This window comes from Haliotis rubra, unplaced genomic scaffold, assembly GCF_003918875.1.
Source record: "Haliotis rubra isolate DU_JTF1 unplaced genomic scaffold, ASM391887v1 Scf672, whole genome shotgun sequence".
NCBI classification, from domain to species: Eukaryota; Metazoa; Mollusca; class Gastropoda; order Lepetellida; family Haliotidae; genus Haliotis; species Haliotis rubra.
Genome location: NW_025767382.1, coordinates 65862 through 93730, shown reverse-complemented (window position 1 = coordinate 93730; position 27869 = coordinate 65862). Strand labels below are relative to the sequence as shown.

General features: G+C 39.2%; 2 protein-coding genes across 3 annotated transcripts in view; both read right to left on the bottom strand.

The window, feature by feature from the left end:
- LOC124257774 overlaps positions 1-20349 on the bottom strand; it is a 52839-nt gene extending 32490 nt beyond the window's left edge. For both annotated transcript variants that reach the window (XM_046691918.1, XM_046691916.1), the window contains exons 1-5: positions 20327-20349; positions 19094-19144; positions 18680-18764; positions 18483-18542; positions 18211-18387 (exon numbers count right to left, since the gene is read on the bottom strand). In XM_046691918.1, coding sequence (XP_046547874.1) covers positions 18211-18387; positions 18483-18542; positions 18680-18764; positions 19094-19144; positions 20327-20331 — 378 coding nt within the window. In that variant the 5' untranslated portion in view covers positions 20332-20349. The remainder of the gene's footprint in view (positions 1-18210; positions 18388-18482; positions 18543-18679; positions 18765-19093; positions 19145-20326) is intronic.
- A 3241-nt stretch (positions 20350-23590) lies between these two features.
- LOC124257782 overlaps positions 23591-27869 on the bottom strand; it is a 29964-nt gene continuing 25685 nt past the window's right edge. The window contains exon 18 of the mRNA XM_046691922.1: positions 23591-23790. Within this exon, the coding sequence (XP_046547878.1) occupies positions 23591-23790 (200 nt within the window). The remainder of the gene's footprint in view (positions 23791-27869) is intronic.

Below are 27869 nucleotides of genomic sequence, written 5' to 3'. Positions count from 1 at the left end.
TTGTACAATTAATGGAAAATGACAAAATACAATATTGAGTTTGAGTGAGGTGGGTACAATTTATTTGGTTACTCAAAGGAAAATTAGGATACTCAGTTAAGATGAACACAGACGGGTACTTAACTCAATGACCCAAAAACTTATCTGCAGCCCTGAAGATCACTCACTCACTCGGTATATCTGAAAATGTCCGTCTTTCACTCACTCACACCCGACTTACTATTTATCAAATATGGCTAATATCAGTGTACAACCATATTCCAACTCACCTGCGTGACGACAGGTATTTCCAGAGATTGAAGCATATGTCGTGGGTAGGACATGCAGTACTGGATGGTCAGCCCGTTCTTGGCAGCCCCATTTCCCATCTGAGTCAGCCATTGGCGGCCAAGGTCGATGTCAGTCAGGAGCTTTTGGATTCCTTCAAATTGTACATTGAGGTAATCCTACAGAAACGAAACAAAATTAAACAGCATGTACTCTAGTCTGATAAAGTTATTATATTTGATAATTAAAGTTAGTACCTGTTCGTAGGCAATCAATCCCCATGTCCTTCCACCTGCGAGCAAGTCAGTCCAAAATCTCTGAAAAGTAATCAGAAACTCACAGTTTCGTCAATTCGTCATGAAACTTGGAACAACCCAAATTTCCATCTCAAATGATGGTTGAAGAGGAAAAACTATTTCATTTTCCAATTTACATGCAATATCCAGTAGCGTCAGTACCTCTTCCAGTGGTAAAGACTTTGGACCATCGATCAGGAAGTCATACTCTCCTCCATTAGCCTTTGCGTAGGTTGTGTTGCCGGCCCTAACCACAATGATTCAAAACACAATTAGAAACAGACCATATTGATGTAGCAAAATTAACTGGAATATCATTCAGTCACTATAAATGTTTACATTAAAATGAATATTTTTAACAAAAGCTAATTTTTAATGAAGCATTCCATGTCTTAAATACCCATCAAGGGCATCGTTTCTTATGACCCTGATGTGACTGTTTTAATCCGGGCTTGGTCTTTGTTGCTTTTCAGTTTTGTTCAACAAGTATTTATAATCATTCTTGATTCATATATGAGGGAAGTTTACAATCCTTGAATAAACAAAAAAATTGCATGTCTATAAAGCCGACTCTTATGTTTCAATTCAATGACCTGACTTACCAGAACGGGTTGTAGCCAAAGACGGGTATCTCTGTCTTGTTATAAAGCCACCTTCATCACAGGATGAAGTAAAGCAGGACGAAATTATGTTAGTTATTGTCATCCACCAGACTCGAAATAATACATATATATGGTACCGATACCGATTAATGAAACTGTACATATTTTCGAGAAACATGAAGCTTGGGTTTAAGGTAAATACAAACATTAGGCATCATACATACATATGGTGACCGAGGAAATTAAATCTTTAAAATCTTGTGGTTAATTAATACCGAGCGATTAAAAGTGGCCAAAAAGTCGCCTGCTTCAGTCTCGCCCGCCAACGAAACCACAGACAGGCTACGTAACTCTGCAATGCAGTGACGTCATATGAGGAACGATTTTCAGTTAGTTGTAGAGAAAGTGTGTAGCACGCTCATCATTTTGATGATTTCTCGACATCAACGACGACATGCCGAATCGTTGCTTTGTGGTCAATTGCTCCAAGGGTCGGGCGATGGTGTCACCATGCACAGATTTCCACAGGACCCCGCAGTTCGTGCTAAATGGGTTATGTTTGTGAGTGCGAAGCGAGCGTTGTGGAAGCCTGAAACGATATCTTACTTGTGTTCAGATCGCTTCACGGAAGTTAAAGAATCAAAACTACTTACAAGTTGTAGTAAAATATGTTTATGATTGATGACCATAAAGATTTTCCATGACACAACTTGTAACATAACGATTTCTTCCTCGGAAGTGAGGTTGTGGTCGAAGTAACAATAATATTGTAAGTAGTATTATATTGACACCCATCTCGCTGCCAGGAGAGAAATTGTTATGTTATAAGCTATGTCATGCAAAATCTTATTGGCCATCAATAAAATACATATTTTACTACCAGTAGAAAGTAGTTTTGAATTTGTAACTCGGTGAAAACAAACCTAAATAGCATTTATCCTCAGACTGGCGGATGTTCCCGACAGGGCGCCGCCATTTTTGAAAATCGTAAAGTCTGCTAGAATTAATGAGATTATAGTTTGTTTTCATCAAGTTAGAAAATCAAAACTACTTTCTACTCGTAGTTAAATATGTATTGGAATCATAACCAAAAGGATTTTGCATGACACAACTTGTAACATAACGATTTCTTCAACGGGAGCGAGGTGGGGGTCGAAGTCACAATACTGCGCGATATATTTCTTGCTACATTCACATGGTTAATGTCCACTCACCAGTATGTAGATACTAGTCAATGTGCGTCTTTATATTTGGTCTTATAATCCTAATCAGTTTATTATCATACTTGTATGCATTTTGAAACTAAATAAAAAGCAGACGATCTGATGATACTTATAGTGAATTTATATCAGAACTGTAATATCTAGACATTTTATAGTTTGCCAATGTGAATCATAATTCGCACACACACACCCTAGTGTATGTTGTCTGTCTCATTACACTTCACGGCGAAAACAGTGATTCTGTTGAATGCTACGACAAATGAATAAAAACAAAATGAAAATATTAAAATTAAAACAGATTAAAGTTATAGGAACAATATCAGGCCATTACCTTGTTCGAGGAATGTATCCATCAATATCCACAAAACTGTTCCAAATGATGTGTCTTTTAACAGTTTAATATACGAAAAAGTGATAAAACTTTTCAGGTATAGGCGTATAGTCTCATTGGTCACCCAAGATAGCACACCTGGCAACTAATTGCATAATGTCCGCCTTTCTTTAAAAACAGTAATTTAGTTAGCCAATAATGGGCAATCAATCAATGTATTGCCGGTTAATCCTTTGAAAGAAGGACGTTGTTTTTATGCAGACACGGACACGACAGAGTGTATTCAGTATAGATTAGTAAATCTACATACATAAACAGTACCTTTTGACAATTCCGCTGTGTAAGATAAAAGTAATTAATCAATCAGCGTGTTATCGGTTAATCCTTTGATCGTTGTTTATAATGTTGAATATTTACTCAAGACACAAGAAATGCCAAATGGGAACCTTTGTCGGGTAATCTAAGTGTGTTACCGGTACCGTGTTACCACTAATTATACCTGTTATAAATTCATTAACTGACCATCAAGTGAATGATGACACATAGCATGTGTAGGTTTATACCACCTAACACGGGTTACAACAAGGGAGTTTTAATTGCTGTATTGCAAGTGAAAAGTTATGGGCCGACACTGTTTTGAGAATACAAACAGATTTTTACATGACATGATTAAATATCGAGGCAAAAAAAACACAGAAATGGGATCAATTTATACAAATAGGGCCTAACGACACCAATCGATTTGACAGAATCGTCTATGAAAACAAGTTGTAACTCGGAAACTAGGCAAAGCAGGAGACACAATTAAATGACAGTAGATTGTGAGAACATATAGCTTTCATTTTCCACAACAATTGTCACGATTTCAGGTTTATACAAGCCTGTAAACAAGATAATTTACCCCCTAAAATGTAGATGAATTCTGCATCGGCCCTCAAAGCTATTCCTCATATGACGTCACAGAGACGCGCCTCTCTGATTGGTTGAAATTTCGTTCGCGGGTGAGAATTGTGCACTGTTGTCAAAAAGGTCGATTTAAGTCAATTAAAGGTCGAAATGAGTAGTTTTAATGACGGGGTTTCATTTATAACGATGCCAGTTAGTGATGTATGTATTTGTACCCCCTAGGGTTTATGTGATCTTTAATGTATCAAATGAGCAGACAGTATATTTGAAAAATACAAAAAATCGTACCTGATCGGACATATAAAAATCTTGCACAATAATAACTCTTCTATGCCAACATATATTGTTGATGAGGAACGTCAATATAACATTAGAGTGATTAACATAATTTGATAGAGTGTTAAAGTATTAATTCAGTTCAATAAAGGAAGAAACCTTACTGTGGTCCATTGGGGAAAACGTCAGGTGGAGACGACCACGAGACAACTCCATTGTGACAGTCATGGTACCACGTTACGTCATACTGCATGTACCTGTCAAGTAAACAACAAGGTCCTTGTCCAAGAAGTACCCACATGCGTGGTTCTGGATGTATCTAACAAATAACAACAATGGCTCTTAGCAGTACCCACTACATGTATATCCCAATAAAGATTCTAACCTAACTATACTCTTCAAAAAAAGAAACCTGACATGCTGTTTTGGACTATATTTACTGAGTGCATATAACGGATTCAAACACGACATCATTGCTCAATTACAGTAAAATCATCAACTTTACACATATTCAAAACATGATTATCTAAAAGGTGTTTGGTAAAACCACAGAGGGCTATTAAAGGCACTTGGTCAGAGTAAAATGTCAGTATCTGGTGTGACCATCATGAGCATCGATAACAGCTTGGCAGCGGCGGCCAATAGAACGAAATGAGATGCCGAATGCTGTCTTGAGGAATGTTTTGAAATTCTTGATGAAGTGCTGCGTGCAGTTCTTGTAGTGTCCTAGGTTGCCGATTACGCTGGCGTAAGCGTTGATCAAGGTTTTTCCATAGATGTTCAATGGTGGACAAATCGGGTGATCGAGAAGGCCATGGTAACACCTGAACGTTGTTTTGCTGGAGGGAGGAAGTCCCGACAAACACGCGCAACGTGAGGTCGAGCATTGCCATGCTGGAATGATCCACGGTTGACGTTGATGAAGGGAACGACGTGACGTTGCAAAAACTCGTCTCTATAGCGAACCCCATTCAATGCACCTGCCACGTGCACAAGTGTTGTCCGGCCATAATGATGGATACCTGCTCACACCATGACACTTCCACCACCAAATCTATCAACCTGCTGTACACAGTTATCGGCGTAAAGTTCGTTGCGACGTCTGAATACACGTGAACGTCCATCAGACTCATCTGAGAAGGAAACTGTCCTGCATCTTGCCCACGGCCTTCTCAATCGCTGTCGGTGGTAACTCTTGGTCGACCTGACCTGGGTCTGTCATTAACACTCCCAGTGTTGTTGTATCAGGTCCATAAGTTTAAGATAGTCTGTCTGGACACGCCGAAGTGCCTTGCCACCTCATGCTGCGATGCCCCTCCTTGTTAGCGGCCGATGGCGTTGTGTCGTTGAGATTCTGTCAGTCTTGGCTTTTTTTGGTCGTCTATAATGGCTTAAAGTAATGCATGTGGAGTACCGTTGATTTGACTTTATTAAGCCTACAGTCATAGGCTTCAGCACGGGTTGATACACAATTTCATGATGCACGTTCATTTCATGTTTGGTTGCGTTTTAGCGATTCACTACCAACGTGAGTGTAACGTTACGATTTTGTTCAATATGTTTCTTTTTAACGTTTTGTCTTGGCAACCATTCCTCCACATGGTGAGATTCAGCATGGATTGGTTTGTGTCAAGTATTTTCCTAAAATTCAAATTGTTCCTATGTCAAGTTTCTTTTTTAAGAGTATATTTGAACCAATAGTTTAGCAGTTAAACAATATGAATATTGTTCTGATTATTTCCCCACTCGTCACAAAGCAAACAATCAGCAAGTGGAAGAAAGAGAGTTAATCACTGCACTAAAAGCATAAAGCAAATGTGATTTTGTCGGAAAAATGATTTTAACATGTAAAATTCACCAGTGGATATACCTTAATGTTTCTCTCTTACCTAGCATGCTTGGGTGAAGACATTTCGTTCATCGAACCCGTCTGGTAACATATCTATTTAAAGCATGAGCAAGTCAACTAACCTGATGGGTACCCCTAAGGTTGCCATGTAGCTCGTGATATCCAACACTGTGTCCTGGTAGTTCTTTCCGTCCTCGGAGCGATAACAGTAATACGCCCCTGAATAAACAGCATGTTCTTTTCGGATGGTTTTGGTCCCAAAGGTTTGGGGGAATAAACGTCATGAAAATAATGACAACGCAAGGGCAACTTATAAATATAGACACTTGCCAGAGTACACACCACATGAAAGAGATGTTCCATTGAGGGGCAGACACGCTCAGAAATCATGCAATGCCGAGCACTGTCACACATCCATTCATTAGCAGAAGCCAGCAGTGTTTACCATTGTCTGAATTACAACGAGTGCTACTTCCATTCGAAAACGTGTGCAACAGTATGTTAAAGTTGTATGTCATGACAATGGCCCAATCTCAGGTTGGTACTTGAAGAATGTATATTCTATGAAGATCAACAAATATTTGTCTGCGGGGGCATATGGTACTTTCGTTTGGTTCAAGGATGGGTTCATACATTGTTGAAAAAATCAAATCAATACATATCCAAATATCCTCACCATTGTCTGTTCCGTATGCTAAATAGTTTAACGTAAAGTCGGACTTGACATACTGATCTGTACGGCCGTGCCATTGTTTCAAGATTTGCCCCCAGCTTACGAAGGCCTGCAAGTATAAGTAGGTTTCTATACCAAGGTAAACTTCTTTGTTGTTTAGGGACACAATGTAAATATGTATTTGTTAAACAAGCATTAGTATTAATGTAATGGAAAGATGTTCTGGAGACTCTTGCAATGTTTAGGCCTTGCCGGTCAAGATGGATCTCTTTGTAGGGAGAATGACAGTTACCTTATTAATGCCTTGATTACCACAGAAAAGAATAAAACTGGTTTCAACATCGACAGGGACATTTTCAACTCCTCCCATCGTTCCCCAGTAGACATTGTCCCCTCCGGTGCTGGAGTTCTGACGCCATATTGATGACGACATAAACCGATTTGCAGGGGAGATAATCAGTGTGTTTGCAGTCTTCACTCGATCAAATAAAGCCAGGGGCCCTCCTTGAATCCCGTCGTTGATTTTAAATGATGATGGTCCCCATCTTGGGAAAAGGTATACAAGAGTTGAAAGTGGTTGGAAATTACAATATTTAACTTTATATTACACGTCGTTAAGCCCGGGGCGCAAACCTCCTAAACCCTCGTGGGTTTCCGAATAGTCTCCCATTTGCTTACCCTCAGCAGTGAAGATGTTATCAGCCCGTGAGTGACAAGGCTGTAACGGCTATGGGTGCCTAGCCAGAGCCTGGCGATGTCAAAGGTTAACCTTGGAATTTACTACTAGAATAAACGTGTGCCTTATAGAAAATGTCCAACAACCCTTTCACTTCATATTATGGTGACTCATGAAATTAATTTGATTAGCACATATGAAACATCAAATTTTACATATATTCTGAATAAATAATCTTCAGCAAAGAGATGTCAGCATCAGACGAGTGGACAACCATAGCCCTGCACAGCATGGTGTCAGGGGAGCGGGGAGGGAGGCATTTTCCCAGCCTGCCTGAAATATGAAACCCTGAATGAAAACATTTCCCCCACTACAAGGCTTGTTTCTATGGAAACGCACCTCCTCTGGCCACCTGACTGACACACTGGGAAATTCAAATCTGGATTTAAAAATGAGAAATATATATTCAAAATGTATGGTTTGTAGACTCTCTGCATCCATACTTTTTGCTGTGAGTCTTCATAACATACTCCTTTATACTATGGCTTAATATCAGCCTGAACCCGTGAGTCAGTATTGCGATATTTCACGGAATGTATTTGAATACTACATTGCTTTGCATCTAAGGACAGCTTTGACAAGGCAAGGAGGCCACACCCCATCTATGTATAGGTTTGAACCCTGGCCTTTAAGTTGCTTGCCAGGGATGGTCCAGTTGTTATTTGGGAGTTGTAGCAACGCCATTTCATCTTCACGCAAATGGGATGCAACATCTGGTATCGGATCGACTAGCATATGTGACGAGATAGTTGCTAGTGACATTAACCATGTGCATTTTCTGACAGAGCAGCTGACATTACCGGTTTTTTATGGGATCCTTTCAACAAGTTATAAAACACATCATAAAATTTTACCATAAGACTACTTACTGTCCTGCCATGAGACCATAGCTACCAAACATCTGTCCTGCATAACTGAGGTACCCTAAAGGAATGGTTGACTCTTGAATTAGAAATCCAGGAAAGCCAGAAATGGTGAAGTCACTGCTGTTGGAGGCGGTGTTGTTTGCTCCATTGAAGTAACGCTGTTGTCGTCATTGGTAAAAACAAAAAGTGTGCTTACAATTTGTCAGCTTATTCAGGAAGACGCAGCTTATTCGGGAATTACACAAAGAACTAGAAAATTATCTTTCGCATAACAGTCACCTGATCAGATAAACAGTCATTAATGCGACACTGTTGCATTGTCCTCGTTGTGGTCACTGGTGAAACTTTAAGGCCATCTATCATGTAGATGGGAAAGCACACGAATAAGAACCAGTATGTGAATTTGGATGTCATAATTGCAAAATAAACATCCACAATCTAAACGTGTAAATGTGAGGTATGTGATGTAAAATGATGGTCTTGCCTTTAGTGCCTTTGTGCAGAAAGGTTGGTATTTAAGTACCATAACAATCCTAGACTCAGTTTACTCACCTGTTTGAACAACATAAACGGTATGGCCGGATTGTTGTAGGTGAATATGCTTGGATCTGGTGTGTACTGTACAAAGCTGGCCTCGATCTGACTGGACCCTGCCTGGTACAAGAAGCTGTTGGCCTCCCACTGCCCGATGACGTCCTCACCACTGGACTGAGTGTTCTTGACCAGCTTCAGAGATCCATCAGCAGAGGAAAACACTTGACCATCAGCTCTGAAGAAGGTGGGAGCGCTCTTCAGCCACACATCTCCCTGAACAACGACGTTGTAGGTGCCGTCACTGTTGACGTTCACAGCAAAGTCCTGCTTACCTTCGGACACACCTAATATGGAAACATATTCAGTTAAAAAGGAATACTTGACTCTTTACTAAGTAATCAGGAAAGCAAGTATGCATGCTCATGATAAGCGGACGATGAAAGTTGATTGATAACGCAAATAATTCTGATGAGTGAGTGAGTGAGTTAAAATTTCACACCGCATAGGCAATATTACAGCCATAGAGCGATTAAAACAAGGTAATCAGTTTAAGATATCAGTCGACAAATGGCAGTAAAACCAACTAGACTATCACAGATATATTTAAAACTAGTAAATAATCTAAAATACATTAACTATAGAGGACGACAAAATATACAAACTGGCTATAGATCGCCAACAACTGAAGACAGACCACCATACTAGGGACCATGGGGACTTACAGTGCCTTTGCTACCCGAATGGACCCTTGTTGGATTGATTCTGATGAAACTTTACTGGTCAAATGAACATAGATGATAATGTGACAAAGTGAACAGTAATGTGATAGACATTGTATTTGTTGTTTATGAGGTTCATGAGTCACCCAAAGTTTTAACAACAGTTATTACCTGCCACAGAGAGGTCCGTGTTGTAAATGGATTTTTAGCATTTAATATTCAGGCTAATATTTTTAATCAAAGTTTTCAATGTCTTGTTTGAATTCATTACCTCATGTTAAAATCAATTCCAAAAACATTATTTTTAGGTAAGTAATTACGGCAACAGTTCGACTGATAGGAAAAAGGTATACCGTACAGGTATATTTCTTAAAATGAAACATAAAAAGAGATTTTGAAAATCAGTCACTATATGTATTTGTGTACAAGAAAGGCGAGATTTAAACTATTGATGTAAAGAGTGACTTACCAACTTACAAAGTATACTTACCAACCCAAAGCAATGTATACAGAAATAGGTTTATACAGGCCTTAGTGCACATGTTGAACTGATGTCGACTCGTAACCGAATCAAATGACTTATATATGTATTTCACCAAATGTCGTTCACTATCTGAGATCCTAAATCCAGACCACTGTCAGGAATCCGTGTTAAAAGTCATTCTATTTTGCTCGCACCAAGAATGTAAATAGATCGAGCGGCTCAGTTTCTGATAGCGTGGCAAAGATAAGAAAAACTCGACTAATACAATTGGCTTCATTTATGAAAGGTCCACCTATTGGTAACACTATTTCTTAAAAGTTTTTGTTTGAAATATATACAATTGAATGTTGTACATACTTTCTTAACAGTATGGAAATACACATCAGGCCGTTGAAATGTCATTATTACGTTCTTTAACGTCCGATACATTCTCTTACAAATGGCACATATTTTTATTCAAATTGTCAATATGGCAATCCATGGGAATCCGTAGGGTATGGTGGGCCTGGATCGATCCCCACTTGTGACCGGGTGTAAAAACTTTGGAGCTAACATTACTTGCAGGCTCACAACCCCTAGTGTGCAGTACACAACCCTGTGCACTTAAAAGAACCCACTCATCCGATGGTTGGTGACCAGATGGTGGACACACGAACACGTGCAGACACCTAGTTGCGGGTATTGTAACGTGCAGTATCAATGAACAATGTACTGTGACTACGTGTCCCAGTTCACCCAGCTGCAATTGGGTACCTTTAGGGGATGAGGCTATGTGATAACTCGCTGAGCGATAATTCGCTGCGCCTAACAGGCAGCATGGGTTGAATACTCCCCGGGAGCTGAGTAGGTTAAAAGAATGCCAGACAAAAAGACATCCGTTGATCAAGGGAACACTCCAGCCCCTTATCGTGGATGTGTACGCTATATAAATATCATATAATAATAAAAATAATAATACGCTTCGCACTAGCAATTGCCTAAATGTGATTCTCCAAGATAATATTTACATGAAATGACGACTGTGTAATGTATTTACAGAGCTGTCCAACAACTTGTCAGTGGATGCCCTTCCTTGGCACAAACAGCATATCTTAAGAGATATGATGGCATGGCTCGTGGCTTTTATTACCGTCTTCGCCATGCCTGTGGCTTTGACTCTGAGGTCCATCCATGGTACGACCCTTAACATGTCCAGGGCGTCATGGAAAATTATGCTTTCAAACTTCTTTGGAATAGGCACATATACAGCCTCAGAAGAAATTCCAGCCAACAAACCTGATCTTTCTATCCCTTTTGATAAAGCCAATGAATTTATTTATATCGTTGAATGTTCTGTCCCTTTTGACGGCAACGTGATTGGCAAGATTCAGGAAAAGCATGATAAATATGCGTACCTCGCCTTTGAAGTGTCTCACTTGCATCCCATGTACACTGTCGCCAGGCTCCCCATTGTTCTCGGTGCCCTTGGTTTGGTGCCCGGGTTCTCCACCGAGAGAACAGCCCTTCTGACACTCTGGGTAATGCAGAAGGCTGCAGTGTTGGGGAGTCTACATATTCTCCGGCAAGTTCTTGGTGGATTCGACTAGGCAGCGTTTCCTGGGAGAAGTCCCATTTGCTGTCTGGGCTGCGCGTAGAGTGGTCAAGGGCCCTGAGCTGATGATGAGCCTTACCAGCCTGACTGTGCCAGGATCACCTGAACACTCTCTGCTGCATATTATCTTTAATCTGTTAAACATGATAATCCACCTGCCACTTAATGTCAATGATTTGCACGTGCAAGTCGCTCTATCCATAGAAAGTGGAGAACAATACACATGCATTGATGCTTTTTCACTATCGTTCACTGTTCAGGAACCTGTTTGTAATCGCAGATTAAAATTAGACGCTTTTTTACATTTGCTGAAAGGGGTCAGGCTATAGGATTTTTTGGAATCCGGTCAAACTCAGCTTCAGGTTGCTGTCCGCTTTGATGTGAGTCAGAGTGCTATTGGTAGACTGTGGCAGAGATTTCAAGCCAATGAGTCCATGAAATGGGCATGTCCACCAGGTCGCCCCAGAGTCACAACAGTCCGAGATGATAGGCACATGATTAACACTTCGTTACGAAACAGATTCCTTATCGCATCCGATCTTCAGACAGAACACTTCAATTTTAACAATGTAAGGATGTGCAGGAGCACCGTTCGTCGACGTTAAGTGCAGCCGGACTCCGCTGCAGGCGACCTGCAGTTTGTCCACCACTAACACCACGTCGCAGGCAGGCGCGTTTGAGATGGAGTAGACATCATGGCCGATATAAGAGATTATGGCTCCTCCTAAAGCAGTACCATTCCTGCAAGCTACGCATGGCCTTATGGCCGACCCTCTTTACTACAAGACGACAACGCTAGGCCTCATAGGGCCAGGATTGCCACGGAATTCTGTAGACAGCAGGGTGTAGAGCGGATGGAGTGGTCAGACCTCAACCCAAATGACCATGCCTGGGATGAACTCCGTTGACGCATTCATTTTGTGCTCGTCAAGAAAAAAACAAAGATTGTCGTTTGAAAAGTTTGCACGAGACAACTTGCAGATATAAATATATTTAAAAAAACACATTTTGGGGTTAACATAACTCGATTTACCTACCTTTTCAAGTTTTGGTCAGGAAGCTCCTCTTCCGGTAACAGAACGTAAACAAACTAAACTCGGTTCAGTCTGCTATTCAACTCTTCTTATATGTCAGCGCAAGCGCCGCCATCAACATGACGTAAGCTATTTATAACCTCGGGGAATTCCCGGATTTGCCTTGGCTACAGCGCTAAGTATTTTCTTAAGAATGAACTCCCCCTCTTAGTTAAAAGTTACTCTTAGACCCTTTATGAATAATTCTTAAGAGTTACTTTTAGCTAAGATTTTGTTTTGGTAATCTTAGAGCAAAACTAAGAATTTTCTTAGAATTTTTATAAATACGGCCCCTGATGTTTGCTCGTGCTGCTTAAAATTGTCTGTATGTCACGATGTGTCACGTTTGTCATTACATTGAACATTATGATGACACTCTTAGTTCTATTATTTCTGATCAACTTTTCTTTACATGTGCTATATATCATTTGACCCTTTATCAATGAGGCCTATATAACTGCCATGCTCATAAAACAAATACCCAGAAACATAATTACTGTTTAGCAATTAAAATGTTATTTGACATTTGACATTAGATGCATTTATATTTTTTGTCTTGTATAATTATTTATCTCACCATATGATTCAGAAATATTGCTGACTGGGTTGTCACAATTATCCCACATGACAAACTTATCGAAAGAGTTCATTCCTTGATCCATGTTTTCCTTTGGTTTAAAACACGTTGGGGATTACAAATATAGCTACTTATCCATCTTCAGAGCTTCAGGATATTCTGTCAAAATTGAAAGAACATGCCATTTGCAGTATTTGGAGAAAACAATATGTGAAATGTATTTCTCAATGATGACATGTTTCTGAAATTTTGGGCTTAGGCTTTTAATAAAAAAGTTGGCCCTTCTTTTTCAAATTGGTTACTGGAAATTCTAGCGGCAGTAAAGGGGCGCTAGGTAGCTTAGTGGTTAAAGCGTTCCCTTGTCACGCCGAAGACCCGGGTTCGATTCCACACATGGGTACAATCTGTGAAGCTAATTTCTATTGTCCCCCGCCGTGATTTTATTGGAATATTGCTAAAAGCGGCGTTAACCTAAACTCACTCACTCACTCTAGAAGAACATGTGTGTACATAAACCGTGTGTTTGAAAGTCTGACTATTTATATGTATATTATTAATAATTAACTACCATGTTGTCCATCCTATCATTTTCATGTATGAATGAAGATATTATCAGATACATTAGCCTAATTGCCTTTGTGTAACATGTATTTTGACGTTGAAAAACAGTAGATCAAGCAAATGAACATAAAAGCTGAGCAATGAGAATGTTAACTCAACTCTACTTGTGTAATTAATTCCGAACTGTCAAATAAAAACAACGCATAACGTATATAGACCGTCCTTAACATGTTAACTCGTAAATGGTATCCTAACTATCTTTGTTGTGTAAATATTATAGAAATAGTTGAAAATTCAAATCTTGTATGCTTAAGATTTACAGGTGAATCTTTAGACTGGCATTCCCTTTATTTGGGCAAACTTTTTCTTAATATGCCGACAGGAATTGTTGGCTTTCTGAATGACTGGTCTTGCATCTTTTTAACGTCACTTCTAGGATGGATGCTCGAGTGTGACAGAGACATGATGATCTGAAATGACTGGCACTTGAATTTCTCTAAAAGGTGCCATGGTATTGACTTTCCCGTGGTTTAAACAAGAAATTTTAGGGAAAAGGCCATCTTCTACTTGGAATATACTTTTCTCTTCTTGTGAAATAAGTTATTCATATATTCCTTTATTGTGTGATTCGGGTACAGATGTGTAATTTAATATCCGGGTGCAAGATAGCTGTAATCTGTCGTCACATTTATAGTTTGTTTTGTGTCCGTCCATGTTGGTGGGCACTTCTACTACTACATAACTTATGTACAAAAAATAACAGGTAATGTTAGAATCATGTAGGTTTCCGATCATGGAAACTATGATTGATGGTTTCCGGCCGTTTCCTGGAAACTGCCGGAAACCAGCAAAGTTAGTTTCCAGAAATGGAAACTTACAGTAAAGTATCATTGGTAGTTTCCATTGCATAAAGCAACTGGAAACCATCACGGATTTTCTTCCATTAATGAGTACTTATGTCCCTCTGACTTTACTCATAATTAGAATGATGCGTATTCTCAAATCTTGGTGAAATACCTGTTAATTACTCCTGCAAAGTTTCGTCCAAGCACGTTGATTTCTGGAACCTGCATCATATCAAGCTATCAACCCTCACTCACTCGTGTTCAATTACAAGACTCAGGATTGCCTTACTTGATGTATCAGTCGTGGGAGGAACTACTGTTGATTAAAGCTCGGTATAATTGTTGTATCACTCGTGGGAGGAACTACTGTTGATTAAAGCTGTGTGTACAGATGATCATAATCATTGACTTTACAGAGGATGCGCTCAAACTCTGAGAAGCCATGACATCCATCTTTTTGCACTTGCTTATCTTACCCTAATCAGCATTCTTTTAATCCCAGAATTGAATTCAGGAGCACACACACGTTTACAAATCAACAACGGAAGTAAATTCACACCTCATATAACGTTTATTGACATTCATTCAAGGGAGTATGGGCGTAAGAAATGTTAATATTGCGGAATACTCAAGAGAGGAACTTATATTTAGGCACATGTATAATCGTTCATTCACTGGACCAAAAGTCACATTTTAAACTACTGAAACAAATGCAAATACAGTATGACCGTATTTGCGTATGTTCATCTATGTGTAGTAACTGTGTGGTAGTGATATGAAGTAAACAGTGTCTATTTAATACGAATATATGAAGTCATTTTGAACCACGACATGTGCCAGCTGGGAAACTAAGGGTGGCCAGTCCTGCTGCTCCGAGGATACAGGTCACAGGTGAGGATTTACCATCCACGTTGAACCAGAAGGAGACAGTTTCGTCGACAGCTCCAGTGAGGCTGATGGTGATGTCATCAGCAATGTTGATGTCCGTGACTCTCTGGGGAGACATCGGCACCCACTTGTCTAACTCACCCTGGATGAGAACTTGTATGCTGCAGGGGAAACCAATGATATCGCCGTTCACTTCGTTCAGACAAAATGTATGCTTCATTTATACACTTTCATTTCCTTAAGTTAAAATTTAAAAAATACAAACCAAACTTGTAAAGGTTGTTTACAATGTGTCCTACTGTAGATTAAAATCACTTGAAGTCATCTGTGCTTACAGTTTTGGAAATTATCATGTCCACTCAAGTAAAACATATTTCCTAATCGAAAAATCGGTATCTTCCCTGATACCTTCAAGGTATATTCACTGCTTCATTTAGGTAAATTCTCTTAATGTCTGGGACCTTGATGAAGTGCACAAAAGAAAATCCTTAGAATGCTGTGGAAGTATTTATCACTTTCGGTTTATAATGTTTCAGACATTACGTATATATAGCACAGTTAATATTGATTTGCTTGATATATTGGATCAGTTTTGATATTTATTCATATCTGCATGATTTGAAACAAAGTAATACACCTACCCATTGATGCTCAGTACAGGTGATACATAGAAGAGACAGAAGTCAGCCATGGTACAGCCACTCATTGTCAAAGGCTGGGGGTCTGTCAAAGGTTGAATCTTGTTGGGATTATTGGCTGGGAAAACCATGGAGTTCGGAAACTGGAAATAATAACGTTCATTTTAGCAGCACACCTGACTAATTACAGGTAAACCGAAACAGTAAACTACGGGAATCATGTGACAGTAGTAATAAGGGAAGAAGAAACGTAATGTCCTACCCCTTGATATCCAGCCATGCAAGGTGTCATGGTGTAGTTTCCCTGAAGATCAGCAGCAAGGATGATACCGTACTTGTTCTTTCCACCAAAATCCGAATAGGTGGACCACACCTCCCCATCAGGACCCTCAAAGTCTGACCAAGCCATCTTGAAAATATTCATGACAATAAACCTTCCATGCTATAAAGGGATTTATGCCATTTCATTGTGTTAAAGGATGCTGTCCTATGCCATTTAAGCAGGCATAAACCACTGCGAGGTAGCACAAAACACTCCTTCGATCATACCTTGTTACCATTACAGTTAATCATTTCAACCTGCAGTATTATGTCCATTGTTGGTTTAAACATGTCATTGGTGAGATGTACAGTGGCATCTGTTTATAGAGTAGAACTACTCACGGACGATATGAGAAGCAGAGGTATTGAAGTGGAGGGAGTTCGAGAGTGTGTTATGTTGGTGTGTCGTGAAAAGAATGTTTTATCAGATAATGGCATAAGTACAACTTGAATCACTCTTGCTGGAACCGTAGATTTAGCCCCCAGACTAGTCACTATAAAGACTTGAAAAATAAATACTGGAAGGTGTTTTACTTGTTCTCTTAAAAGATGAAACTAAAAACATCCTCATACATATCAAGGGTTACAAATGCATGATATCCACATCAGGCTACATAAAAGTAAAACAACGTGCGAACTTACCCTCCGTATTCTGTTGTCAATTGACGTCGCCGGTCGCGATGGTTTCAGGATTAGGCCATCAGCATTTACAGATCTGTGCAAAAATAGAAGAAGTAGGAGCAGTGGTGAAATGTACATGTGAGTACTTATAAAACAGAAATAAAATGTTATAAATATGGGAGTAATGTTAACTCAATCCATGAGTGAAAAATAATAAAAATACATAGTAAGTGAATAACATATTCAGGAGAAATAGATAAGAAATACATGTGTGAGAAAAAACTTACTGGAGTAAACATAGATAGATAGAACTGGAAGCAAACGTATAATCATTGAGGATAAAATATCACTGCACAGAACGATTTGGAATTTAGAACTAACAGCCAACCTACTTCATTGTGAGTGTCTTGTTTGTGCCTCCCACCATGTCACTAATCCCCACTGGGCCTGTACTTAAGGTTGCAACCACGGCATTCAGTGATGTGTGGGGTTCCGACAAATCTGGAACCCATTCAATATATATCAAGCTTCTGCCTCTACAAATGTAGTCATGGCATGATATGAATATTACACACTTCACCTGATTGAGAATATTTTCTTAAGAACGATGGAATGAAATCAACATAACATTACTTCCTCAAAGGTTTTATTCCAATTGGAAAGTAATGTCATGTTGATTCAGAACTAGAGACGTGTACGGTTCTGAAGAATCTGCAACACATTATTCAATACCAATCAACAATGTGTCGTTAGAAATCTAGTCATGAGCTTCATGTTGAAAATACTATTAATGTTGATTCAAAACTAATTTTGTACATACTGTAGCCATTTCCGGGTTGAACGCTGGTTGTCCAAAAATTATCCTTGAAGGGTGCAATACCAATAGACCATGAAAATAGTGACGTCACACCGATCTTCCAGTTGTCAGTGTCTGGTCGGTTGTCATGGCTAACACGAGCCTGAAACAAATGTTCAATAACGTGACGAAGTTTCAAATGACAAAAGGTATACATGTATCTGGTCTGTTTTCAGGACGATTATGTCGACAAATGGCTAAACAAATACTCATGTTTCTTCTTCAACAAGAGAAGTCGCTATGTATTTCACTCCGTGGTGTGTCTCTCATGTGTATATAGCTACATTAGTGGACATCCACGCTTAATTATAGATTTACTCATTCCATTTGGCGGATAACCATACTCAAATCAACTCGATCTCAACTGGGTGACAATAGATATTTCCAGAAATCCATAATCCCAAGTCTCAAACAAAACAATACATTAGCGTTTCTGTGATATTGTTAAGATCTGAATACAACCATTCCTGTTCTCACCTGTGTGACGACAGGTATTTCCAGAGACTGTAGCATATGTCGCGGGTAGGACATGCAGTACTGGATGGTCAGTCCGTTCTTGGCAGCCCCATTCCCCATCTGAGTCAACCATTGGCGGCCAAGGTCAATGTCAGTCAGGAGCTTTTGTATTTGTTCAAATTCTTCATTGAGGTAATCCTACAAAAAGGAAATGAATGCATTGAAAACAATACAATGAATTTATGCTGAAATATTGAATATGTTCATATCTATTTGGTTATAAGTGGTAGTACCTGTTCGTAGACAAACAGACCCCAATCCCTTGACTCAGCGAGCAGATCATCCCAAAATCTCTGAAACGAAATGAGAAAGATGTCTAAAGGTTTATGTTGAATGGATGGAACATGAACAAAATACCCTTCTCAAATGATGATGAGGTGAAGAAGGAAAGGATTATATTGTACCAATTGAACAAAACATGAGTGAGTACCTCTTCCAGAGGTAAAGCCTTGTGACAATCGATCAGGAAGTCATAACTTCCCCCATTAGCCCTGGCGTAAGTTGTGTTGCTTGACCTAAAATGTTGACAAACCATCAAACATTTAATGATATAGTGGTTTTTTGTACACATCTATAGGCTTCACGGATAGAAGCAACTCATATAGACGTATCAAAACTAATAGAAACATCTAAAATTTTGTTTTTGACTGTGAAATGACGTATTTGATACGGAATTTCCTTTTTCTTTGAGCAATTGTTTTTGTTTAATTGGTATTGAAATTAAAACTCCTTACAGAGTTGAGAAAATATAATGATTTTGACAGGTACATTTGTATCTTAAATATAATAACTTTGCATTTAGATTAATATGATGATTTTAATTTAATTCCTGGGCCTGGCTTACCAGTACATACTGTGGGCCACGACGGGATACTGTGTCTTGTTATAAAGCCACCTTTATCACAGGATGAAGTAAAGAAGACGAAAACGTGTTAGTTTCCGAGAATTAAGTCAAAATTTCATCTTGGGGAAAATTATGGTACTCTACAACTTTAGATATCCACTCTCGTAACTTATGGGATATAAATCAAGTTTCGATTTGACACACATAAAGGTCTTATAAAGATATATATATATCCGTGCATAAAATAAGCACCACCCTGTATTTTTAAAAATTAATTTTGCCTGATGTGAACTTCTAAATTCTTTCCAAGAAATATAATGAGTAAGCATTTAACATTTCAAAAACGAAAACATCATTGAAATTACCATGTACTTTAATTATTAATGGATAATTGCCTATATTTAAAACTGGTGTTTTCTGTCCTAAAACAAGTTACCTTATTTTGAAAAGCGAAAGTAATAATTGATTGTTATGTGGCCTATAAATTAGTTATATATTGTGAATGTATTAAAGTTTGTAAACTAAGATTTAGGAAACGTTACAGTCAACCTGAAAAAAGTAAAATTTTGAAATGCAGTAAATGTTGCTGTACAAACAAACAGATTTTCGCTGTAATTATCAATATCCGGCAAGGAGAAGTGTTCATTCAATACAATAAACTCAAAATGATATTAAAAAAATCCAAAATCTTATTAAAGTGTCCTTTTTCATTTTTTGTCAGTTAGCAAACTGAATTGTTGGAAAAAGGTGTGACTCCTTGACATTCGGGTTCTTCCTGATTATGCATAATCAAATTTTACTTGATGTGTAAATGTCATCTTGGTATGTAACAGAATTGTTATTTTTAGTCAAAACTTAATTTAATCGTGTAGTTTGAGCGGAAGAGGAATAGTTATTTTGGGTAAAAATTCAGTCCAATCACATTTTCATCAACCTATTCTTTCAGAAAGAATAGAAAAGGTTATGGTATTTGTAAAACTGTCAATGGATAAAGCTTCTTTAACTGCAGGTTGATTAAAATGTAGGCTATACCCTAACTTTTCTGTAGAATCACATCTTATTTTCAAAATAGAGTGTCGCTTAATTAATGCACGGGTGTATAAATGATTGCAGGAATATAGAACTATTTATGCAATATGTTTCTAACAGGAAATGAGCATAATATTATATATATAATTTAACAGATTAATGAAATATTTTCTCAGGTACAAAAACAGATGAAAAATAACTCACTGCATTCCATTTGGGAAGATCTTCGGTTGAACTGTCCATCTTACAACACCATGGTCATTGTCCCAGTAGTACCACCATTCGTCGTACTGAATGTACCTGGCAAGCAAACAACAAGCGCTTAGCCGTAGTAGTGGCACCAAGCGTCATATTGGATGTATTGTCCAATTGGTACCATCAATTATCGCACTGGATGTACCTGGCAAGTTAAGAATAGCGACACTGTCCGGCTGGTACCATCAATTATCGTACTGAATGTGCCTGGCAAGTTAAGAAAAGCGACATTGTCTCATTGGTACCATCAATTATCGTACTGGATGTAACTGGCAAGTTAAAAAAAACGATCAGGAATTATCGCACTGGATGTACATGGCAAGTTAACAAAAACGACATTGTCCCATTGGTACCATCAATTATCGTACCGGATGTACATTGCAAGTTAACAAGGTGTCGTACTAACATTCGCATGGACCTAGTAAGTAATCAACACGATCATTGTCCAAATATATCCTACCGAAATAATAATCCTGCCCGAACGGACCAATAATGTAGCCAGTAAACATTATGGCGATTGTTCCAGATTCAAGTAATATATCAATCACCGACGTAAATCGTTTGACACATGCATATTTCGCTGTAAAACTGATAAAATGAAAGAGCGTTTTAAAAGGTCTATATAAATATGTAACCGTCTCTACATTTAAGACAAAAATCAAAGGTACACCTACAGAATACCGGATACCTACCAGGCATATTGTTTAGTGTCAAGTCACCCTAACCCAAACGCTATCCCTAACCCTAACCCTAACCCTTACCCTTACCCTTACCCTTACCCTAACCCTAAACCGTAACCTAACCCTTACCCTAACCCTAAACCTAACCCTAAACCTATCCCTTCTTCTACATTCTTGAAAACACAACTCTGTAATATTACTCGCTGAATAAGAACAGAACGATGCCCTTGGATCTCGAACGTATGGGGGAAGACATTTGATTCATGGCACTCTTCGATAACATATTTATTGTTTGGAGTGAGTAAATCTACCAACCTGACGGGTACCCCTATCTACCCCATGTAGCTCTTGAGATCCAATACTGTTTCTTGGCCGTTCTTTCCTTTCTCTGTCCGGTAGTAGTAATACGCCCCTGAACATACAAACACGATCTTTTGGATTTTCCAGCGTTTTTTTAACGTGACATGAATTGTGAATTGTGACATGTACGCTTTTCACAGGGCGACATGCGCAGCAATATGCTGTTGTTGCGTATAAAGCTTCGGAACAACCACAAGTAGTGCGCATACATGTGCGAATAAAGTAAATCCTCCAGTAAAAGTAAATATTTTAGTTGAACATTATGTACATATTGAAAATGTAATCACGGAAGTCCAAATATTCTCACCATTGTCCATCCAGTATCCTAAGTAGTTGATGGTAAAGTCAGACTTCATATATTGATCTGTACGTCCATACCATCGTTGTAAGATCTGACCCCAGCAACAATCAAATATTTCTTGAACAAAGGTACAAAGCATTTGATTATTATGATGAAAGTGATGAAAGATAGGACATGTTCCGGAAATGGAAATATGCCGACGAAATTACATAATGTTTCGGCGGAAGAAAAGTAGAGAAATAGACCAGAACGATTCCATGTTTGAATAGTTAGGTAATAGATGCTCTCACGTGATATTCGCAGCTATTTCTAAGTTGAATGACAAGTACCTTATTAATCCCTTGGTTTCCACAGAAAAGAATAAAACTGGTTTCCACATTAACAGAGACATCTTCAACTCCTCCCATCGTCCCCCAGTAGACCTTGTTCCCGCCGGTGCTGGAGTTCTGACGCCATATTGATGACGACATAAACCGACTGGCAGGGGAGATAATCAGTGTATTTGCAGTCTTCACTCGATCAAATAAAGTCAGGGGTCCACCTTCAATCCCGTCGTTGATTTTAAATGATGATGGTCCCCACCTTGAGAACAAGTATACAATAGTTAAAACTGATTGGAAATTACAATATAAAACTTCATATAACACGTCGTTACTTCTATATTTGCAAGAGATGGTCAACTGGTTAGTTGGGAGATGGAGCAGCACCATTTGAAATTGGTTGACAATTGAAATGTAAAACGAGTTATTTTATAAGAGACTACTTTTTAATTTATAACGTCTACTTGTTATTTCATTCTTTAGGTAAATGGGATTCAATTACACCTAAAGCCGACTGGAGTCAAACCGTTTTGAAAAATGAACTTGCATGCACGAGCAGATGGTTGCTGGTGTCATTAACTGTTGCATCTTCTGGCAAAACAACAGACATTAGAGGATTGATGTGTGTTCCATTCAACACGTGCAACATCAACAGTACGAGTACTCTCTGACATGAACCCTTGACCCTTAAAACAAAACACCAGTCCTCCATAAACAAGAACCATTTTTCATATCCGGGAATATGCGATGCTATTTTATCTGGAATCGACTGGGGGAGAACTAATTAGGAAGAAGATCTGCATGAAAGAGCATCTGCTTCCTGGGGACAGTGACAACATCCATTTTCTGGCAAAACAGCTGACATCCGATAGTGTATGTGTGGTCCTGACATAATATCATGTTTATCTATGTTTGTCTACGAGTACTTACTGTCCTGCCATGAGACCCAAGCTCCCAGACATGAGCCCTGCATAACTGAGGTATCCCAATGGAATGGTTGACTCTTCGATTAGAAATCCAGGAAAGCCAGAAATAGTGAAGGCAGTGCTGTTGGAGGCGGTGTTGTTTGCTCCATTGATATAACGCTGTTGTCGTCATTGATGGAAGACAGAAAGACAAGGTAAAATATGAAGAGGCAGCGACTTTCAACAAAACCCCGGGACGAGTTTTCTAAAAGTACTACATTAATAACTCGTTGTGAAAAACGTTTGCGAAGTCTTTGCAAAAATGTAACTGATGGCGTGAATTGTTTTTAAATGTTGCAGTTCTCTCTGCCCACAGGCGTAAAGATGAAGCTAATATGCTCAAAGTTTTACCGTTAATGATTGAATATATATATAAAATATCAAAATACGTACACTAATGAAATTTAATAATCTCGGTTTGTATTTAAGTACATTTACAATCCTAGACTGAGTTTACTCACCTGTTTGAACAATATGAACGGTATGGCCGGATTGTTGTAGGTGAATATACTTGGATCTGGTGTGTACTGGACAAAGCTGGCCTCGATCTGACTGGACCCTGCCTGGTACAAGAAGCTGTTGGTCTCCTACTGCCCGATGACGTCCTCACCACTGGACTGAGTGTTCTTGACCAGCTTCAGAGATCCATCAGCAGAGGAGAACACTTGACCATCAGCTCTGAAGAAGGTGGGAGCGCTCTTCAGCCACACATCTCCCTGAACAACGACGTTGTAGGTGCCGTCACTGTTGACGTTCACAGCAAAGTCCTGCTTACCTTCGGACACACCTAATATGGAAACATATTCAGTTAAAAAGGAATACTTGACTCTTTACTAAGTAATCAGGAAAGCAAGTATGCATGCTCATGATGAAAGTGGATTGATAACGCAAATAATTCTGATTGGTGAGTGAGTGAGTTAAAATTGTACACCGCATAGGCAATATTACAGCCATAGAGCGATTAAAACAAGGTAATCAGTTTAAGATATCAGTCGACAAATGGCAGTAAAACCAACTAGACTATCACAGATATATTTAAAACTAGTAAATAATCTAAAATACTTTAACTATAGAGGACGACAAAATATACAAACTGGCTATAGATCGCCAACAACTGAAGACAGACCACCATACTAGGGACCATGGGGACTTACAGTGCCTTTGCTACCCGCATGGACCCTTGTTGGATTGATTCTGATGAAACTGTAATGGTCAAGTGATTTCAGAGATGCTTCTCTCTTACTTTTGCCCTTATGTGATGTCAACTCATACTTTATGCTTAAGATTTACAGGTGAATCATTAGACTGGCATTCCCTAAATTTGGGCAAAGGTTTTCTCAATATGCCGACAGGAATTGTTGGCTTGATGGATGACTTGGTTGTGCACGATTTTTACATCCAGTTCATAGGATGGATGCTCGAATGTGACAGAGACATGACGACTTGAAACATAACTTGCGCTGGACTCCTCTAAAAGGTTCCGTGAATATTAATTCAAGTTTTTTTATAGCTGGAAGTGCTTGGAAGTCTGTGGATTTTCCATTTCGCTCAGCCACTCAGAGTTGAAAGGAAGTGTCAAGTGGGAGTTGTGATACAAGTTACAGATCTAAGATTGTAATCATTGAATAGTATTGACTTTCACGTGGTATAAACAGGGATCTTTAGAGAAAAGGTGTTCTTATATTTTGAATATGCTTTTCACTACTTGAGAACTAATTCATTCATATATTCTTCTCTTGTGTGATAAATGATTAAACTCTTTACTCATTATCGGGCAATATCCGGCAATTTGATAATCTGTCGTCACATTACTTGTGTGTATTGGATTCAGTCCATGTTGATGAGCACTACGACATAACCATAAGCCATGTACATTTAAGCGAAGGAAAACAGGGGAATATATAACGTGACTATATACCTCTGACTTAATTCATAATCAGAATCATGCATAGTCCAAGTCTTGGTAACATACCTACTAATTACTTTGTTAATGTTTCGTCCGTGCACGTTGGTTTCTGGGACCAAGACTTTCGACCCACATCAACCTCACTCGCTCGTGTTCAGCATACAGGACTCAGCATTGTCTGACTTGTCTACTTGATGTATCACTCGTGGGAGGAACTATTGTTGATTAAAGCTTGGTATACTTGATGTATCACTCGTGGGAGGAACTACTGTTGATTAAAGCTGGGTATACTTGATGTATCACTCGTGGGAGGAACTCCTGTTGATTAAAGCTGGGTATACTTGATGTATCACTCGTGGGAGGAACTCCTGTTGATTAAAGCTGGGTCTACTTGAAGTATCACACGTGGGAGGAACTACTGTTGATTAAAGCTGGGTATACTTGATGTATTACTCGTGGGGGGAACTACTATTGATTAAAGCTGTGTATACTTGATGTATCACTCGTGGGAGGAACCACTTTTGATTAAAGCTGGGTATACTTGATGTAACACTCGTGGGGGGAACTACTGTTGATTAAAGCTGGGTATACTTGATGTATCACTCGTCACTCGTGGGAGGAACTACTGTTGATTAAAGCTGGGTATACTTGATGTATCACTCGTGGGAGGAACTACTATTGATTAAAGCTGGGTATACTTGATGTATCACTCGTGGGAGGAACCACTGTTGATTAAAGCTGGGTATACTTGATGTATCACTCGTGGGGAACTACTGTTGATTAAAGCTGGGTATATCACTCGTGGAGGAACCTACTGTTGATTAAAGCTGGGTATACTTGATGTATCACTCGTGGGAGGAACTACTGTTGATTAAAGCTGGGTATACTTGATGTATCACTCGTGGGAGGAACTACTGTTGATTAAAGCTGGGTATACTTGATGTATCACTCGTGGAGGGAACCTACTGTTGATTAAAGCTGGGTATACTTGATGTATCACTCGTGGAAGTAACTACTGTTGATTAAAGCTGGGTATACTTGATGTATCACTCGTGGAAGGAACTACTGTTGATTAAAGCTGGGTGTACTTGATGTATCACTCTTGGAAGTAACTACTGTTGATTAAAGCTGGGTATACTTGATGTATGACTCGTGGAGGGAACCTACTGTTGATTAAAGCTGGGTATACTTGATGTATCACTCGTGGGAGGAACTACTGTTGATTAAAGCTGGGTATACTTGATGTATCACTCTTGGAGGAACTACTGTTGATTAAAGCTGGGTATACTTGATGTATCACTCGTGGAGGAACCTACTGTTGAGTAAAGCTGGTTGTACTTGATGTATCACTCGTGGAAGGAACTCCTGTTGATTAAAGCTGGGTATACTTGATGTATGACTCGTGGGAGGAACTACTGTTGATTAAAGCAGGGTATACTTGATGTATGACTCGTGGGAGGAACTACTGTTGATTAAAGCTGTGTATACTTGATGTATCACTCGTGGGGGGAACCTACTGTCGATTAAAGCAGGGTATAATTGATGTATCACTCGTGGGAGGAACTACTGTTGATTAAAGCTGGGTGTACTTGATGCATCACTCGTGAGGGGAACCTACTGTCGATTAAAGCTGGGTATACTTGATGCATCACTCGTGGGAAGAACTACTGCAGATTAAAGCTGGGTATACTTGATGCATCACTCGTGGGGGGAACCTACTGTTGATTAAAGCTGGGTATACTTGATGTATCACTCGTGGGAGGAACTACTGTTGATTAAAGCTGGGTATACTTGATGTATCACTGGTGGGAGGAACTACTATAGATTAAGCTGGGTATACTTTATGCATCACTCGTGGGGGGAAACTACTGTTCATTAAAGCTGGGTATACTTGATGTATCACTCATGGGAGGAACTACTGTTGATTAAAGCTGGGTGTACTTGATGTATCACTCGTGGGAGGAACCTACTGTTGATTAAAGCTGGGTGTACTTGATGTAACACTCGTGGGAGGAACCTACTGTTGATTAAAGCTGGGTATACTTGATGTATGACTCGTGTGGGAACCTACTGTTGATTAAAGCTGGGTATACTTGATGTATCACTCGTCGGAGGAACTCCTGTTGATTAAAGCTGGGTATAATTGATGTATCACTCGTGGGGAACCTACTGTTGATTAAAGCTGTGTATACTTGATGTATCACTCGTGGGAGGAACTACTGTTGATTAAAGATGGGTATACTTGATATATCACTCGTGGGAGGAACTACTATAGATTAATGCTGGGATACTTGATGTATCACTCGTGGGGGAACCTACTGTTGATTAAAGCTGGGTATACTTGATGTATCACTCGTGGGAGGAACTACTGTTGATTAAAGCTGGGTGTACTTGATGTATCACTCGTGGGAGGAACTACTGTTGATTAAAGCTGGGTGTACTTGATGTATCACTCTTGGAAGTAACTACTGTTGATTATAGCTGGGTATACTTGATGTATCACTTGTGGAGGGAACCTACTGTTGATTAAAGCTGGGTATACTTGATGTATCACTCGTGGGAGGAACTACTGTTGATTAAAGCTGGGTGTACTTGATGTATCACTCGTGGAAGAAACTACTGTTGATTAAAGCTGGGTATACTTGATGTATCACTCGTGGGAGGAACTACTGTTGATTAAAGCTGGGTATACTTGATGTATCACTCGTGGAAGGAACTCCTGTTGATTAAAGCTGGGTATACTTGATGTATCACTCGTGGGAGGAACTACTGTTGATTAAAGCTGGGTATACTTGATGTATCACTCGTGGGGGGAACCTACTGTTGATTAAAGCTGGGTATACTTGATGTATCACTCGTGGGAGGAACTCCTGATGATTGAAGATGGGTATAATTGATGTATCACTCGTGGGGGGAACCTACTGTTCATTAAAGCTGGGTGTACTTGATGTATCACTCGT